General features: G+C 40.7%; 1 protein-coding gene across 1 annotated transcript; it reads left to right on the top strand.

The window, feature by feature from the left end:
• Positions 1-390: 390 nt before the first annotated feature.
• Positions 391-17,559, top strand: LOC136884249 (uncharacterized). Its single transcript, XM_068229561.1, has 4 exons — positions 391-447; positions 9,386-9,580; positions 13,844-14,170; positions 17,104-17,559. Exons 1-4 carry the CDS (start codon positions 391-393, stop codon positions 17,557-17,559), a joined length of 1,035 nt encoding a protein of 344 aa, XP_068085662.1.
• The last annotated feature ends 1,754 nt before the right edge of the window (positions 17,560-19,313 follow it).

The following is a 19,313-nucleotide window of genomic DNA, read 5'->3' as shown; positions in this document are numbered from 1 at the left end:
GATTTTTGGTAATATTCCTTTGGTTTATTCCTACTTAGAATCTTTAGTATATTGTTTTGGAACTTATTGTATGATTAATTTACCCACGATTTACTGTTATATATGTGCATAGTTTGAATACAACGGTATATAATTATATTAACTGTAGCGTTGTTTTTTGATGGTATCACTTTACAGTCCATTACTAACATCACATGTTTCCTACACCATTCTGTAACCGACTTGCGCCTTGCGACGATCAGTGCCATATGTGATAATATGACAGGCATTTCTTGAAGAACGTACATATTTTTACTAAGTTGCATTCCAAGGTGCGTTCACAGTTTCGTTAAGCACGCCAGACCCAAAACCAGCAAGCACTCATTCAAAACCATCACTTGAGTAGCCAACATGGCTGTTGATGTCTCCATCGATTTACTGATGTACGCTGTCGTCTATATAGTTGATGTATGGCTCCAGTTCTGTCCAAAATACATCTTGTTCCTCTACTGCAGCGGTTCCTAATCTTCTCAGTCTTGTTACCTCTATGACCTATCAGGGAAACTGTTTTACCCCCCCCCCCCCCTCCTTAAAATGTTATCGAAGAAAACAACACATGCATACAAATAGCCTTTATTAGTCATAAAATTGCACAAAAATGTTCGTTATTACAATTTCAACGTATTTCCTTAATTAATTAAAGACAGTTAATGTGAAGGTAGGAATTGTTTTGCAAAGTTGAGAAATCATTCGCACATCTGTAAGTGGTAGCAAAAGGTATTGTCATTCTCAGAGCTCCGTCAGCTATAACAGGATATTCACTACCTACTTTTCGCCAAAATGTACCGAGGTCATGACTTTGAAATTCCACTTTGAAAGTGCTATTATCGCGTAGTCGGAGATATTCTACTTTGGCTGACATATCTTCGTCTTTAAACATTTCATCATTAGAAAATGGTCTTAATATCCTCGAATTGGACTGACGATTGTCCATGCCCGGAAAATATTACTTCAGTGAGTCTATTACTGCAGATAAATGGTGAATCACGTAATTTTCAAATGCGATTTTCTTCAGATTCGTCATTTACTGATTGCTTACACAGTTGTTTAAACATCGACATATCGCCAACTTGAACTCGGCGTTGGTAAAGTTCCAATTTGCGCAGAAAACTTGCAACTTTATCCTGTACTGTCAAGGTATTCGTCATATTTCCTTGTAATGAGATGTTCAGACTGTTAATTTCTCTGAAAATACCCACAAGATACGCCAGCATTTCGACAAATGCTGCCACAATACGATCCACAATTTTTACTACGACACTGAACGCGCTTGGTAAATCGGAAGGAACCGTAACGGCGTATCAAGCAGTGATAAGATAAAACTTGGAAGGTTTGGGGGGGGGGGGGGGAGCAACTTGTTTTACGAGTGCTTGAAATCCAGAACGAAACGGATACCCATGTGTACAAACGCCAAATAGCTTTTACCAGTCCAGGCCAGTCCTTCCCCCCCTTCCCCCCCGCCCTCAATAAACTGTTTTAGCGTTTTGAACACGTCTTTACCGCGGCCATATTTAATGTACCGAGTGAATATCATTAATTGCGAACACGAAGCTACATCGGTTGACTCGTCCAATCGCAGCGCAAATATAGAACTTTCTTTAATTTCAGAAATAACGGTTGGCAAAATGCCATTATTCAAATATAAAATGCGACTTTAAACTGTTGTATTGGAGAGGGATATTTGGTGTTGCTCACCAATAATGAGCGACACTGCATCACACAAACAAGGCTTGATGAGTTCCTTTCCTGTAATGTGCGGGTTTTTTTTGTTCATAGCAATGCGATAAGCTATATGATATGAAGCTTCAAGACACGATTTTGCCTTTTGTACATTTTCTATGGAATCCGATCGCGAAGACCTCAGAACATACTTTTCTCTTAAAAAGATCAGTGACTTTACCTGCGAACTCCTTGTGAACTTTCTCGCAATATTTTAGTTTGCTCGGTTTCATGCTCTCTGCACAACCGAGCTCGATAGCTGCAGTCGCTTAAGTGCGGCCAGCATCCAGTATTCGGGAGATAGTAGGTTCGAATCCCACTGTCGGCAGGCCTGAAAATGGTTTTCCGTGGTTTCCCATTTTCACACCAGGCAATTGCTGGGGCTGTACCTTAATTAAGGCCACGGCCGCTTCCTTTCCACTCCTAGCCCCTTCCTGTCCCATCGTCGCCATAAGACCTACCTGTGTTGGTGCGACGTAAAGCAAAAAAAAAAAAAAAAAAAGCTCTCTGCACTAAGAATTTTATTACACACAAGACACTGAGAACCGTATTTTCTTTATTCTGCCAACAAGATTCATTAAACCCCATTGTAGAAATGCTTCTTTATACGAGCGCTTTTTTCCGCATGTAAAAGCCATGTCGCCTAAAACAAACGTCGGGCCGATGACCTTCGATGTTAGGCCCCTTAAAACAACAAGCATCAAGCTTAAAACAACAAGCAAAACAAACGTTAAACAGTGTTACTAAATGAACGGACGATAGAAAAATACATGAACTACTTACTACTGGCTAACGACTTTTATGCTATCGTTCACTATGTTGCCTGAAAATAATCTCGCATGACGCGAAATATTTTGTTTCCTAATAACAATATTGAAAAAACATATCAAAAGAAGTGAAAATTGTTGTTTGTACTAACCTACAAACAATACACAGATATTTTTAGAACGAGGCGCATTATCTTGTAGAACAGTATGTACACTTGCACGGCTTGATACAAAGTACAATGCAAAACAAACGAAACACGCGAGTTATTGCTAGAGTAAATTCAAACCGAGTCGTCCTCGTCCGTCTACGTCCTCTCTCATCCCTCGCCTCCGCGGATATGAGAAAGCGCAAGCCACGTGGTGCTAATCTGTCATTCTATAAATCGTATTTACGCGAATAATCCACGCATATTGAAAAAAACGGAGGCACAGAACTGGGGTGCGGTTTTTATTTGCGGCAAGGTTTGGGAACACCCTCCTGGCTCACCTAGTTTTCGATACTGGATACAGTTATGCTTTGTGCAACCGCAGATGGAAGAAAACTACCGCCATACGTCATATTTAAACAGAAAACAATTCAGACTTTACATTTTGAAACTGCCTTTACATTTTTAAAAAGTAGTATTTTACACAGTAATTTAAATCCAAAATAGAGTCAGTCTTCTGGAACGTGCAGAGATAGCTTTCCGCACTTTCACTCACTTCGGTGTGTCGACAGTGTGTTTCATAGTTGCAAAGTTCGAGAGAAATCATAACTCTTTTGTATTCACCGTTTTAAGGAAAGCCACAATATAACGTAACAGGCAGTGCGCGTAGAAGCAGAATCCGCGAACACTGGCGATGCCGACAGTTAGCGAAAAAGCATGGCTCATAATTATAATCAATGCGTATGCAACGAACAATATTGCCAATGCCAATGAAACTGCATTGTTTTTTAATGCTTAGCCAAGACGGACTTTTTAAAAGGAGATGGGGTCACTGTACTATGTTGCAATGCAGACGGAAGCGAAAGACTTCCTCCCCGCGTCATTGGACAGTTCGATAAGCCACGATGTTTTAAGGATTTCGGGTACTTTCCGTGCAAGTACAAGGCATCCAAAAATGCAAACAGTACAGTAATCCAAAACTAAAGAACTTGCACAGGGGAGCCAGCATAATTTGTCCTCGTCTTTCAGTCGTGTTTCTTTTCTTTCGTTGCGTGATATTATGTTTGTCAGTGATATGTCCAAGTGCATTGTTTGAATAACGTAAATGTACCTTGCTGGATATATTTCGGAAAACGTTCTTTCCATAGCATTTGGAAGGTGAATCAAGGTGATTGCATGCGTTATTGTGTCTTAGAATATTTTGTGACCCGGCAGACGTTGACATTTCTGAAGTACGAGTTGGCGGTTAATTCGAAATCACGTAATTCGAAGTCCAATTTTTGCGTCTCAACGACTTAAAATTAATGAGGTTTTACCGTATCCCAAAACTAACGTCAGAGTTCACCGGTGTTCTGTATCTCTTTCAAGCGTTTACATTGCACGAAAAGAATTATCCACCACCGGTCGTGTAAAAAACCGCGTGTGTAAATTGTCTTAGACGTGGAGTGTGACGAATGTGTATGTAATTTAGGAGATGATTCTAGTGATGCAAGAGACAACGAATCTTTCGATCTACAAGGAATCGAGCTTATTGCGAGTTGAGTTTAATGAAATACCTAAGTCTACTTGCTAATTTTCATGGCAAATTTTATAGCAGTGATAATGTATTTTTATAATCTCAAATATATTCGGGAAAATCAGCGATATCTGTAAATTTACACGTTCATATTTGCATATAGACCATGTGGACTTCGCGGAGTAATATGAAATGTTTGTTTATGCCTTTGTTACTCTTTCGATGGAAGGAATTTTAGTTCATTTAATTTTATTTTCAAAATGAGCCTTCCTAAATTTAGGTTGCGGGTATTATTCGCGTAAATACGGTATCTACGTACCAAACAATACCATCATTATTACCCCCCGCAGAATAGCTGTTTTACCCCCAGGTTCGGAACCCATGCTCTACTGGGAATCTTAAACTTGGTGCATAATGAAAGACGGTGCGTACAACTGTTGACCCGGTGACTACTCTGATTCCAATCAACGATCGGATATACGATCTACGTAGGTCAGTCTTTCTCAGTCTTTCGGAGACAGCAAATACGTCATTTCGGCAGGATGTGCTATAATACACCAGCATATATCCTTCACCAATGACACAGGGTTTGTCACCTTTACTCTTAGTCTACTCCTACTGGATACAGGCAATGCCCAACCGTCGTAGCTTGAGTGATTCGGCCAACTCGCAACTATGTCCAGCCATTGCTCCACTGTTGATCGACGCTAACTGGTTAACTTGGCCATGCTTCTTTAACTTATCTGGGCGTTGGGCAGGAAGCACCCAGACATTTCTCACACCGATAGGGCTGCAGCGGATTTCTGAAGGCTACAAACGAAGAAAAACCTCTGCACACCCTGTCATACGATGCCGATATGCTGAAGATGTCTGGTGGCACATCAACGATAAAATTAATTAAATCCCAACCATAGGTCACCCAAGAAAGTATTGGTTCACTATTGCGATCTGGTGGAGTAACCCGGAACGTCGAAATTTACACGCAGGGATTCTAGATGGCGTCATCTCAATATACCAGCACTTGGTGCCTGAAGCCCTTCAATAATTACTTTACATTTGCAACTAGCGCCAATATTTCTATTTGCGAACAAAACATATTGACCGACTAATTAACTGATTTACTTTCTGGTGTCTAGAAGCACTTTCAAACTGTAAGGTTAAGTATATTTTGCGACTGTCCCGAATTCCTCCCCATGACAAATTTTCATACCCATTTAGATGCAGATATTAATATCGAGGTATCAAATTTGACAAAATACGTTTAGGTAACTTCTTGCCATTTTTCAAATCTCGATCCACCCCTGTAGTTATTTAACCTTCAATTGAACTGCAAGTTTGATGATGTGAAAAAGTTATCATCAGTCACATTTAGGCCTTTCCCTGTGAATTGAGTCATCCATTGGTGAACTGTTTTCTCACCAACTGATTCATGGGCAGGACTTGTATCATCTTTGCCTGTATATGAAAAACCGTTGCACACACATTTCGTGTCTACATCAATAGCTAGACAAAGCTTAATGCCATATTTATCTGGCTTACTAGCAATGTACTGCAAGAACGGACACCTACATTTGGATGGAAATAGCAGTTCATCGACGATAACATTTGGACCTGATTGGAAACAAACAAGACATTTTTTTTTACATTTTTTTATGGAAGAATTCCATACCTGAGATGCAAGGGCAAACTTATCTGTACTCAAATACTGTCTTTGAGTCACTGTATTTTCAAATCTGAGGTGGGCCCTATTTCATGATTTCTGTAAACCGATCCCTTCCCATAGTCTCAGAGAAGAAGGGTGCACCCCACGTTTTATTCCACAGACTCCTCCTCGGAACTGACTTCCTTCTATATGCACCACTAGCATACAATACAGCACAGAAGGCATGTATTTCCTCCAGCGTGATACACCATGTAGCATCTCCCGACTTCAAACTTGCCACCGTTTCGGTACAATTTTTAGTATGTTGCAGAACACCGTTACTTATCAAAAGACGCAAGGCACTGCTTACAATATTCTGTCAGATATTTATTTTAACATATGGATTAGCCTACTGTTTTGCCGAAGAATATTCTGGTTTCCGCGTCAACCAGAAGTATCGGATCCGCAACGGATGACTTTCCAAAGCATTCAATATGCAGCTGGTTCTACGTGACCTACTGGAAACTTTGCGGACTGAGATAATCCTGTTCTTGGAGTAGCTCTTACAGTTCGTTTATTACCACGTCCTCAAAAAGGTAATGCGACTGAAGGAGATTCGATATGTGAAATCAGAGATACATCTGGTTCTGTTTCACTACTTTTTTCTCCACTTGTTGATCCAATGTAATTGTTCTAACTCATCTTTTCATAAGGCATTCCTCAAATATTGTCGCGTAGTCATGATATCAAAATCAATCAATCAATCAATCAATCAATCAATCAATCAATCAATCAATCAATCAATCAATCAATCAATCAATCAATCAATCAATCAATCAATCAATCAATCAATCAATCAATCAATCAATCAATCAATCAATCAATCAATCAATCAATCAATCAATCAATCAATCAATCAATCAATCAATCAATACTGATCTGCATTTAGGGAAGTCGCCCAGGTGGCAGATTCCCTATCTGTTGCTTTCCTAGCCTTTTCCGAAATGATTTCAAAAAAATTGGAAATTTATTGAACATCTCCCTTGGTAAGTTATTCCAATCCCTAACTCCCCTTCCTATAAATGAATATTTGCCCCAGTTTGTCCTCTTGAATTCCAACTTTATCTTCATATTGTGATCTTTCCTACTTTTATAGACGCCATTCAAACCTATTCGTCTACTAATGTCATTCCACGCCATTTCTCCGCTGACAGCTCGGAACATATCACTTAGTCGAGCAGCTCTTCTTCTTTCTCTCAATTCTTCCCAACCCAAACATTGCAACATTTTTTTAACGCTACTCTTTTGTCGGAAATCACCCAGAACAAATCGAGCTGCTTTTCTTTGGATTTTTTCCAGTTCTTGAATCAGGTAATCCTGGTGAGGGTCCCATACACTGGAACCATACTCTAGTTGGGGTCTTACCAGAGACTTATATGCACTCTCCTTTACATCCTTACTACAACCCCTAAACACCCTCATAACCATGTGCAGAGATCGGTACCCTTTATTTACAATCCCATTTATGTGATTACCCCAGTGAAGATCTTTCCTTATATTAACACCTAGATACTTACAATGATCCCGAAAAGGAACTTTCACCCCATCAACGCAGTAATTAAAACTGAGAGGACTTTTCCTATTTGTGAAACTCACAACCTGACTTTTAGCCCCGTTTATCAACATACCATTGCCTGCTGTCCATCTCACAACATTTTCGAGGTCACGTTGCAGTTGCTCACAATCTCGTAACTTATTTATCACTCTATAGAGAATAACATCATCCGCAAAAAGCCTTACCTCCGATTCCACTCCTTTACTCATATCATTTATATATATAAGAAAACATAAAGGTCCGATAACACTGCCCTGAGGAACTCCCCTCTCAGCTATTACAGGGTCAGACAAAGCTTCACCTACTCTAATTCTCTGAGATCTATTTTCTAGAAATATAGCAACCCATTCAGTCACTCTTTTGTCTAGTCCAATTGCACTCATTTTTGCCAGTAGTCTCCCATGATCCACCCTATCAAATGCTTCAGGCATGTCAATCGCGATACAGTCCATTTGACCTCCAGAATCCAAGATATCTGCTATATCTTGCTGGAATCCTACAAGTTGAGCTTCAGTGGAATAACCTTTCCTAAAACCGAATTGCCTTCTATCGAACCAGTTATTAATTTCACAAACATGTCTAATATAATCAGAAAGAATGCCTTCCCAAAGCTTACATACAATGCATGTCAAACTTACTGGCCTGTAATTTTCAGCTTTATGTCTATCACCCTTTCCTTTATACACAGGGGCTACTATAGCAACTCTCCATTCATCTGGTATAGCTCCTTCGGCCAAACAATAATCAAATAAGTACTTCAGATATGGTACTATATCCCAACCCATTGTCTTTAGTATATCTCCAGAAATCTGTACAATTCCAGCCGCTTTTCTAGTTTTCAACTTTTGTATCTTATTGTAAATGTCATATGGACAATGTAGGAACTATTGCAACGCTGTGAATATGACAATGAACCTGCCACCAAAACACTGTCCGGCTCCACGGCTAAATGGTTAGCGTCCCGTCCTTTGGTCCAGAGGGCCGCAGGTTCTATTCCTGGCCGGGTCGGGGATTTTAACCTTCATTGGTTCGTTCCTATGGCTCGGGGACTTTGTGTATGACATCTTCATCATTAGAATTTATCATAGCTAGGGCCCCATCTTCATAGACGCGCAGGTCACCAAACGGTGTCTACTCGAAAGACCTACACCAGGCCTGTTCGGAGGCCACACACCATTATTTACCAAAAGACTGAAGCATATAATGAAAGGGCACATCGCAGTATACTGAGGCAACAATTAATTATTTTCAATTGGCGTTATGACCTGTTACATTGTCGAATAGGGGAGATAGGATGTGATTACCAACCGAAGCATACAACTGGATTAAAATATACATTTTATGTGATTTTTTTTCGTGGCTCCGCATCCCTCGTAGGAAAGGGCATGAAGGGCATGGTGACGTGAATTCTGGACTTGGCACATGTTTTACAGACGAGTGCCCTTCCTGTCGCTAAAGTCGGCCGAGATGTTGAGTCTGAAATGAACGACAAGACACAAAAGAGCAATCAGTCTTCGAGCCAATGGATTTTATAATTAAAGCCAGAACTTCCTGACCCAGACGCGGATCGAATCTGGGACCTTCCGAATGCCAGCAGGCGAGAATTATTTAGATAATAGCACAGATTCTTCCGTATTAATGAACAGTGCAACAGTGAAAAAACTTTTCTCAAAAGTAGGTGTACATTATGTACTTCTGCCTCCTGAATTCGAAAATGACACTGAAAACATCGTATCGCCCACAGTTTTGGCACAAAACGTATACTTTTTTAATAATGATATTACATTTTGAAGTTGCATATATATACAGCACACGAATCGTACTGAACAAGAATACAAGTTTAAACCATCAACATATTGAAATGCGCACACATTGAACAGACGCATACAGAGAATGTGGTAGAAAACATGTACTAACGTAATTCATTCCGTGCTTTCTTAGTTGTCATGGCGTGACCCCTGGACTTCCTCTTATGGGGCATTTCCGTGTGCTCACGGTGAAGCATCCAGCAGTAGTCGCCCATCATCCGAACATCCCAAGTTCGCTGGTATCCTTGTTCCATGTCCTTTATATCCTGATGGAACCTTTCACCCTGTTCCTCACTTACAGCACCCAGGTTTGGAGGAAAAAGTCAAGGTGAGAATGTAAAAAACGTAACTTCAGACTCATGGAGCATCCCAACATTTCAACTTTTCAACTTTTCTACACTATGTTTTCTTTCCCTTCAGTTCATTTGAAGTGATCACTTAATATTAATTAATTAATTAATTAATTAATTAATTGGTAATCCATCCCAGACAGATACACAGCTGACGTGTCGATTTACTCTAGACTATTTGCTCAAGCATTTTCAAAAGAAATCGATTTAACTTGTTAATTTAACTATATTGCAAAATCAACGATGTAATTTGAAGTTTATTTTCATTACAAGAAAATTCATTATAGTATACTTAATGTTTCTTTCTTTTCTAACTATATTTTATATTTAAAATTCTTTTTCTTACGACTAATCGATGTACTTTTCAGATATGTACGAGAATTTTACCTCGACGGGCTATTTTCACAAGAAATCATTAGTTAATTTAGTAATTCATATGCCGAAGAACGAATTTAATGTTACAGCTCAATTCTGTTGGAATAAAGTTTGCCTGCACCATCCCATTTATTTGAATTACACAGTTCAAAAAATTAGGAGAAAATGTTTTTGAACGTATGCCATGTTCCACAAAACAATACCTCACACCCAGATGTATTACCAACAAAACCTTTATTTTTTACAGTTGAAGTATTCAAAATAACATCGATGGATTCGCGTTCATTTTCAGAACACAAGCGGAAATGTCCAAATAGGGGCGAAAACAAAGTGATAACACTCCTCCAAGGTGGATTTTTATCACAGTTGGAGAGCTTCAGTATGGTGTATGTCCTTCACGAGCATTTGTCACAGCTTGGCACCTACGTGGCATGCTCCGTATAAGTCGACGGAGATCACGTTGCGGTATCAGGTCCCGTTCTTCAATGAGAGCCTGTTCCGAGGTCTTGGAGAGTCTGGTGGAACAGGACGCCCACGAACACTTCTGTCAAGCCCATCCCACACATGGGCGATGGGATTAAGGCCGGGAATCACTGTTGGCCATTCCATCTCTTGAATGTACAGTTCTCGCAAGACAGCTCTGGTGATGCGCGCTACATGAGCCCGGGCATTGTCGTGCAAGAGTATGAATTCAATGCCAACACTGTATGCAGCAACCAACACACGTTGTAGCAGTATCTGCTCGATGTACACGGCGGCGGTAAGATTACCACGGACGACGACATGATCCGTACGGCCATCAATACTGATGTTACCCCACATCATCACATAACCTTGTCCGAATCGGTCGCCTTCCTGGACAACATTTGGCATGTATTGCTCACCACACCGTCTCAATACACGTCGACGTCTGTGTCAGGGGAAATCTGGACTCGTCTGTGAACAACACAGGTCTGCATTGGCGAAGTTACCAGTTGACGTGGGTATGGGCAAACAGAAGGCGAGCTGCGCGATGTTGCTGCGTTAAACGGAGCACTCGATCAGGACGTCTGGGTCGTAAGGACACTTTTCTTAACTTGTTCCTTACTGTTTGGTCAGACACTCTGACTCCAGTGACCCTACTGAGGTCTTGTTGCAGTTCTCCGGCAGTTGCTGAACGACGCCGCAACGCACATATGTTCAGAAATCGGTCATCCTGTGGGGTTGTCTTGCGTCCACGACCTTGTCCAACCTTCCTTTTGAACTGGCCTGTCTCATTGTACCGATTCCACAAGCTGTAAATAACTGACGGAGAGACATTGAGATCCACAGCAACACTACGACAAGTCCATCCTTCCTGGGTCAAAGTGACGGCCCTTGCGACTTGAACCTCGTAGAATGTCTCATGGGATATGCTGGTTTACGTACAACGTGCTCATATGACCGGAGTTGTCTGTACCTCACAACGACACACGGATGCACCGCTATACACTTTGTTTGGAGGGGTCATCTGACAGTTTAATGCATGGCTACGCCTACAGATGGAGTATAACTTCGATTTGATATACCCTGGGTAGGTAAGGTCTCAAGGTATGCTGCACGACCATAGGAACTCCATCTACCAAATTAACGTTCACATACCAGACATTACAAAACATATTCCCCTAATTTTTTTAAACTGTGTATTTTCATGTTACCTCAAGAGTTAAATCTATTTCATAATTAACACAGTGATCATCCACACTATCATAGTTAGCCTAGATGGCATTTTCTGATTTTCAATAAATCATGTGTAATTTTTCTATTTCATGTCGCTCTTTTTCATCTCCATCACGACGCGCAGATCGCCCACGGGAGTCAAATAAAAAATCTGCACTTGGCGAGCCGAACTTGTCCTCGGACACTCCCGGCACTCAAAACCATACGCCATTTCACCTGCCGAACCTAGCGTTATTTTCCCTGCCAGTTACGGTTATTTATTTAGAAGTCAATGAACACCCTTGAAACGTCTTCTGCTTGCTGCTGGCCTTGTTACGGGGACAATACTCTACCACAACGATTTTAGGTATAATTGAAACTGCAGTCCGAGAGGGCATATAAGTCTCTGGTAAGACCTCAACTGGAGTATGGTTCCAGTGTATGAGGACAAAAACTATGTTATGAATCATAAAAACAGTTCGGGTAGAATGATGAACTTAATTTCTGTTGTTTGTACAAAATTTTAAAAGTATAGACTTAGAAACGAACAAAAGTTATGAAATTACTGTTTAAAATCATGCCATATGAAGGACTTAAACAAGAAAGTAATACAGGTCAAATTAACCCGTCAGTCGTCCTATAGCGTTACGCCCAACCCTTTAGAGAGGAACAAATGTACTCATTAGGCCCCATATGCCGTTGATAGATTGCTCTAGAAAGTTGTCTTACTTAACAGTGAGGAGATCGTACTCAATGTCATGGACAGGACACGGTAATCAAAACTCCCACTGCTGATGTCAGTAACACGTGACAACGTTTCTACTCTGCACGTAACGTGTTTAATTCAGTCTGCTACATTCTTTGTGAACTGTTGAGAATCGATCCCGGTATAAATAGCGCCGTCTCTGAAGGCTTTGTCGACAGTCATCCAACACAGTCCACAGCGACAAGTATGACTTTAGTGAAGGTAAAGTAATATAGAACTCTAGACTAGTTCTAGTTCTTAGTTTCAAATTGACCCTTATCAATCTGGTTACATTACTCGTATATATTTTCCTAGAAAAGTATGGGTTTATTGCTTTAGGCTAATATTTTGATACTATCTAAATCTGAAATAAAATACAGTACTCTACATGATTACATGTCCGACTCATTGGCTGAATGGTCAGCGCGGTGGCTTTCGGTGCAGAGCTCTACGTTCAATTCCCGGTTGGTCTTGCGATATTAACCACGTCCGGTGAATTCCTCACAGAAACAGAATTGTGAATAAATCTCTCCACGTAAAGTACGTCTCAGGAAGCGCATCCACCCGTCAAACTGGCCTTAATTACAATTAGTGCCCAACCCACATGATTGGCAAAATACCAGGAAAGAAAGTAATTTGTTCATCACCTTAAATACCTGTAACCGGCTTTCTTCCTCTGCACACGAAATGTTCTTCCAAGATTTCCATTCCGCGTTCAGCAATAAACTTTACAGTCTGATGTATGTTACACTTCGGTATAGACTTCTTCACAATTTTAGAGCTGCTTAACACATCGTTCCAAGTAATTAATTACTACTAATAATAATAATCGTATGGCCTCAGCTACCGTGTGCAGACATTTCAATCTGACGCCATCTGGCTGTCTGCTCGTCAATTTCGACGTTCCGTTTTACTCTTGGCCCCCAGTAGGTGGCAGACCGAGTAAACCGAAACTCTCTTGGGCGTCTATGACTGAGATTTAATTAATTTTGTCGGGTAAACACCAAATGTGTCACCAGAGATCTTTTACATGCCGACATCGTACGACATGGAGTGTCGAATGGACTTTTTTCCGCCCTTCAAAAATCCGACTACCTCTGCCGGGTTTGAACCCGCTATCTTGGGATCCGGAGGCCGACACTCTACCGCCGATCCACAGAGGCAGCTAATTAATTACTAAACTGAGAGAAACAAACCGCGTCATTTTGAATGATAAAATGGTTCTGTTCACTGCTCGATGAACTTTATAGTAACTTTAAAACCGATAGTTTTATCAAAAAACGAAACACTAGGAGTTTCAGCGTCCCGAATGAATTTTAATGGGACACTTAATTGAAAACCGGAATTGTCCTGGGAAAATCAGAACAAATTTAATCCCTTTTCATTAGGAATCCGAAAAACCCTCTCTTATCGATATAATTGTTAATATTAATTCTTTCCCTAGATACTTGCGCTGGTTGCGCTGCTTGCAACAGCATATCTTAGCGTTAATGCTGGAGGTCATGGAGGAGGAGGTGGTAGTGGCGGTGGTGGTGGTCATGGCAGCGGCGGCGGAGGGGGCCATGCACATTCTTTCGCCTATTTCCATGGCCCAGTAGAAGGTGATGCTCAGGAGGTCCACGTTTCTGATGGCCATGGCGGTGGCGGTGGAGGACATGGAGGCCATGGTGGAGGCGGAGGACATGGAGGGTATGGAGGTCACGGTGGACATGGTGGACATGGAGGTCATGGTGGAGGCGGTGGAGGTGGTCATGGATACATTGACTACGTGGTAAGTTCCATTCTAAAAGTGTATTTCTGTTTAGTCTTGGTATTTAAAGTAGCAGTGTTCTAAAATGTGTTTTTTCCAGCTATTTGGCTGAGTTGTCAGCATACTATGCTTTGGCTCAGAAGCCCCCGGGTTCGATTCTCGGTAGGGACCATAGATTATAACCGCGAGCTAGAGTTCGGGGGCTGAATGTTTGTGTTAGTCGATACAGCTCTTTATCTATGAAAAACTCATCACATTGCCATTCATTACAGAAACATGCAATAGTGGACACATCCTTCTAAAATGGGTTGGCGTTAGGAAAGTTATCCGACCATGAAACAGGGATAAATTCACATAATCCATATATTTTGCGTTTTGCGCTTGCATTTTCAAGAGACTCAATGAATCGGAACATATTTGTGGCACATCTTTTAGGCACAGTGTATAAAGTTAACTCATTCCACAACTTAGGTGCAAAAGGGAAAAAGAACCCTTCAACTGGGTAATTAATTTTCTAATTGTGACCGAGACCTGAGTCTCAAATTTAGCCGGGCATTGTACTATAAAATAATGACATTCACCATTAAAAATATTTAGGAGGGATGAAGAACTGCTGTTTAACTAATTTTCATCCCGAGATTGGAACATAATCTTTTAAAGAATCTGAAGAACTTGTTAGCATATTCCAAAGAAGTAAACCATGAATTCCAGCGTGCGTGCACGGGAAAAGGAAATATTATTGCTGGAAGATTTGGATGAATTTCCGCGAAAAATTAATATAAGAATTTTTCTTGAATGTAAAGAAGGCATCTTAAATTTACATACAAAGTGGTTTAGTTGTGACATTTATTTTAAAATCACATCTCCAAATAAGAATACCTTGTGCAGGAAACACTGAACGTGCGTAAAATGTTCACCAATTATAGTCTCCAATGCTTTGAAACATGTTCCTATGTATCGAGCTGAATCTGATACAAAACCAATTACATTTTCATATGAGATCATATTTTAAGTATCCATGATTGCCCTGTTGCAAGTAGTACCATTTGCTTTGTCAAGAAAGGTGCTACTACCCAGAAATACGTCCTGCTTTGCGTTGTCACATATTGTTCGGAATAAAACCGCGAAAACACATCATCTTAGCCTGTCTGAAGTCTCATCTGCAATTATAACAATTGGCTGTTCTTGTAAGCGCTCCTTAACCACAGCTTTCATTACTTTTCCACAGCGAGGTACATATTCATGTCGCAATGTAGTTGCCTTTAGCAGATCTCTCGATCGTGGCATATACCTGAACGCACAATTGAAATTCATTAGCTAAAACCACTTAAGCACAAAATCTGCACCATGCTACAATAATTAATACTGGGCACTTAATGTGCTATTATACCTAAATTTAATGTATTTTACAGATATCATCTGTAAAGTGTAACCGCGGAAATGTCCTCGTTAAATTCATAGCTCTCTCTCTCTTAGGTTTTCAGAATTTGATAAAATTAAATACGCGGTATACAACCGTGAAATAAGGTAGCATAATTACTTTGTCAAGTACTCCCGAAAAGCTGGATGGTCAACTATGTGAAGAGGGATGTTCGCCTCCAGAATAATCTTTTGATGTGCTTTACTAAAACGTTCTTTTGCCATTCCAGGCGCCGATTACACAATTTATACGTTAAAATTTCACTATCACCGATACAAAAACTTTCCTGTTTATAATTTTCTCCGCACTGTTTTACAGACATTTTTGGCCTCACCATCTTAGCAATTTTTGAGCTGACCTATGCAAAAAGAATTAAAACGACTGTTGGGCAACGAGTTGCCGTCGTGAACAGATCGCCGATCCCACCATATTTCGCACAGTGTGGAAAACGCATAGCAAAACTTTCTGGACACGATACCCATCGCTCATAACCGTGAAGTCACGGAAGGTGACCATAGTGCGTTCCCGCTTTAATTTCCGTAGAACGGTGGTCAAGCCTTCATAAACATTACAAGGGTGTACAAACTCCTCAGTTGAAGTTCCCAGAAGAAAGAAAGAAAGAAAGACACAAAGTTTTATTTTAAAAACACGTGAATTGGGCATTATAATAGCATTTTGGTATGATTTTCGGCTTTTGAGTCAATTTTGCATTTTAGGCCTATCGCATTTTTCATAACATTTAAAAAGTGGTTTACGGGTCTTGAGCGATGAAAATACAGGAGTACAAGTTCTTAAGAGCAGTTGGCACTTTATCGCATTTGCGATAAATCACCACCCCTAACGATGCTATTTTTGAAGCAAATTAAATAAACTTCGAAGTCCACAAAACACAAAACACCCATATTAGATTTATTTAAAGGAGAGAGGAAAATTAATGTTATGTGTCTTCTCTTTTGATCTGGAAGAAGTTTCAATGTAGCGTATTTCTATACACTATTGGACCTAATGTACCATGCACCATTTGTTCTGTGTTAGGACGATATTCAAAATTTGATAACGGAACATGATTTATTACTGGACTACAGCTGTAAGTGATTATACTTTTAAAAATCGTGTTTGTGGATCTACGCACGAACATAGGCAAGTCTTTTCGTGACAACGGGGTACGATATTTAAAAGACTGGAAAGGAAGCAAACGTGCCCTTTATTATAATACATTTGTTTGGTGTGACAAGAAAAACCACGAAAACCATCTTCAGGGCCGCCAACAGTGGTGTTCGATCCCGTAACTCCCGAAAGCAATCTAACGCTATTCATTCAATGTTCATGAGGTTTTTTTGTTTTGTTTTCAAAAGTCCGCTTTACTAGTTCTAAATAGCGGACATTTCTTACTAACGGACGTTCTGAAAATCCCAAAACTAATCAGTTATTGGCAATTTTTACTGTACTTTATTGATATTGTTGTGTCTACTATAAATGCCTATGCTTTGAGGTTCTTGTGCCGAGCTCTTCAATTTCCTTCTATGATTTCTAGGCCCATCCAAGGTACGAGTTCGCGTACGGAGTAACTGACCACCACACCGGCGACAAGCACGGCCAGAAGGAGTCTCGTGATGGACATCATGTCGTGGGCGAGTACACGCTGAAGGAACCTGGTGGTAATGTGAGGACCGTCAAGTACCACGCTGACAACAAGGGAGGCTTCATCGCTCACGTCACCAACAGCGGTGGTAACGACGGAGGTGGTGGTGGAAGCGGTGGCCATGGATATGGTGGACACGGAGGCAGTGGCGGAGGCGGCGGCTATGGACATGGTGGACACGGAGGTGGTGGTGGAAGCGGCGGTCATGGATATGGTGGACACGGAGGAAGTGGGGGAGGCGGCGGCCATGGACAAGGTGGACACGGAGGAAGTGGGGGAGGCAGCGGTCATGGATATGGTGGACATGGAGGTGGCGGTGGAGGTGGTCACGGACAAGATTACTATTAGAAGACCGATAACGGAACCGAAAACTGAAGTTCTTACGGAGCATAACCACTGAAGTTATTAAACACATCTCAACACGATATTTTACTGCTGCCGGAAAAGCTGCAAGGCAGAGATAGCATAGTGAAATGAACGGTTTTCGTTGTATGGTTTAGTAGAACTACATCTGCCATGGAGTGATAGCGTTTTGGGGCCTTATATGGTCAATTATTATATGTGTAATTGTTATTATTTTGTTATTGTTTTTGTTATTGTTTCTTGTATTAAATGTTACCTGCGCTTTCATAATTCAGTCTCATTATTTGTTGTTCAACCTCACTGTGGTTAATTTACTAATATATAACCGACCTGGTTCACAAAATTTTAGGGATAAATTGAAAATGATATTGAGGGGAATAAAACAAATTCAGTCGAGCAGTAGCGGCAAGCGGGTGACCTCAGCAAAAATATACTCCTGATACCCTTCGTCACAGAACATGCTACACATTGCTCCGCTGATCTCCACTACTTACTGTAGCGGTGTACAATTCGGGTAGCCGCGACGAATAACATTTTCTGCGTATTTGCGCTAAGTATTTTTCTTAATAAGTACAGAAATTAAAGGAAATAATTAGCTGAAAAGTCAACAGGGTTTGTACAATTAAAAAAAATATTAATTCCTGGTTTCAGGCGGCTAAAAAAATGTAATTTTTCTCCACAAAGTGGGAGGGGAGGACTGCCCCTCTGGCCCCCCTAATCACCGCTAGTGCAATAGAGTGACAAGTACTGTGTAGAGATGAGAAGAATGCAAGAATGAGGAATGTGTCCTGCAAGCACGAACTTCCTGTTCTTTCCTAGACAGATCGGCTCTTATCTTCTCCTATCTGCTACACGAAAACATTGACTCACACTTTGCAGTTTGCTGGATTACAACTGACAAGAGCGAAGAGCTGATAGTAGAAGATACTATAAAGTAGCCTGGATAGTAGCGAAGATGCAATGGTAATCATTGCGTCACTGGCTCTGCTGGTGAAAACCCTTTCGCCCCGTGACTCATCGGGCATGTGCATTCTTCTGATCTCCCAACAGTACTTGTCCTTCGCGCCTTCATTTAATATTTCCTTTGACTTCCTGGATCACCTCGCGAGACTATGCTAATTGGATTTAGCAAATGAGTTCGAAACTGATATGAGAAAGGAATCGTTCCGGATATATCAGAGTGTTTGCGATGGAACTTGGGGGATGATCACGTAAGACATTACAACAACGATGCACGCCTGCAGGTCTTACATAGGTTATCCACCGCTAGAGCACATACACAATTCTGGACAAGAATATCCGGCAGTTACCTCGGTTGTGTCAATGAAAATAAGGTTATAAAATGCACGTTTATGGATTTCATACTATATGCTACTTTAGCTTCCATTGTAAACGATACAGTAATACCGAACAGTTATATTTTTATGTATTATAAACTGTTCATCTTAGTAAAATAGGTTTGTAGAGGACAAATTCTGTTCGTGAAGTCATTGACCACTTACAACAGAACTAGCAGTTTTTTCTGCGGTGCAGATACAAAATCATTTACGCCACCATCAGCTGACTGTGCTGAGTCGCCAAGCTACTCTTCAGCAATTAATTATAATACTACCGCAAATTCTATGGCAAAATTATTAGTAAAAATCTATGCTTCGGATATGTTCTTTGATTATCCACCCAAGTTTCACTGAATTCTGAGTGGTCGAACTAAAATAATTCCCGAGACAGAGAGAGCGGTG

The sequence above is a fragment of the Anabrus simplex genome, chromosome 1 (assembly GCF_040414725.1).
Source record: "Anabrus simplex isolate iqAnaSimp1 chromosome 1, ASM4041472v1, whole genome shotgun sequence".
Lineage (NCBI taxonomy): Eukaryota > Metazoa > Arthropoda > Insecta > Orthoptera > Tettigoniidae > Anabrus > Anabrus simplex.
This window is presented reverse-complemented; position numbering and strand designations above follow the sequence as displayed.

Excerpts from the sequence above, each read along its gene's own strand:
- LOC136884249 (XM_068229561.1), top strand. The coding sequence starts at position 391 with ATGGCTGTTGATGTCTCCATCGATTTACTGATGTACGCTGTCGTCTAT. Across the intron at positions 448-9,385 it reads CTGTCGTCTATATAGTTGAT|TTGTCATGGCGTGACCCCTG; the intron begins GTATGGCTCCAG and ends GTGCTTTCTTAG. Across the intron at positions 14,171-17,103 it reads ATGGATACATTGACTACGTG|GCCCATCCAAGGTACGAGTT; the intron begins GTAAGTTCCATT and ends TATGATTTCTAG.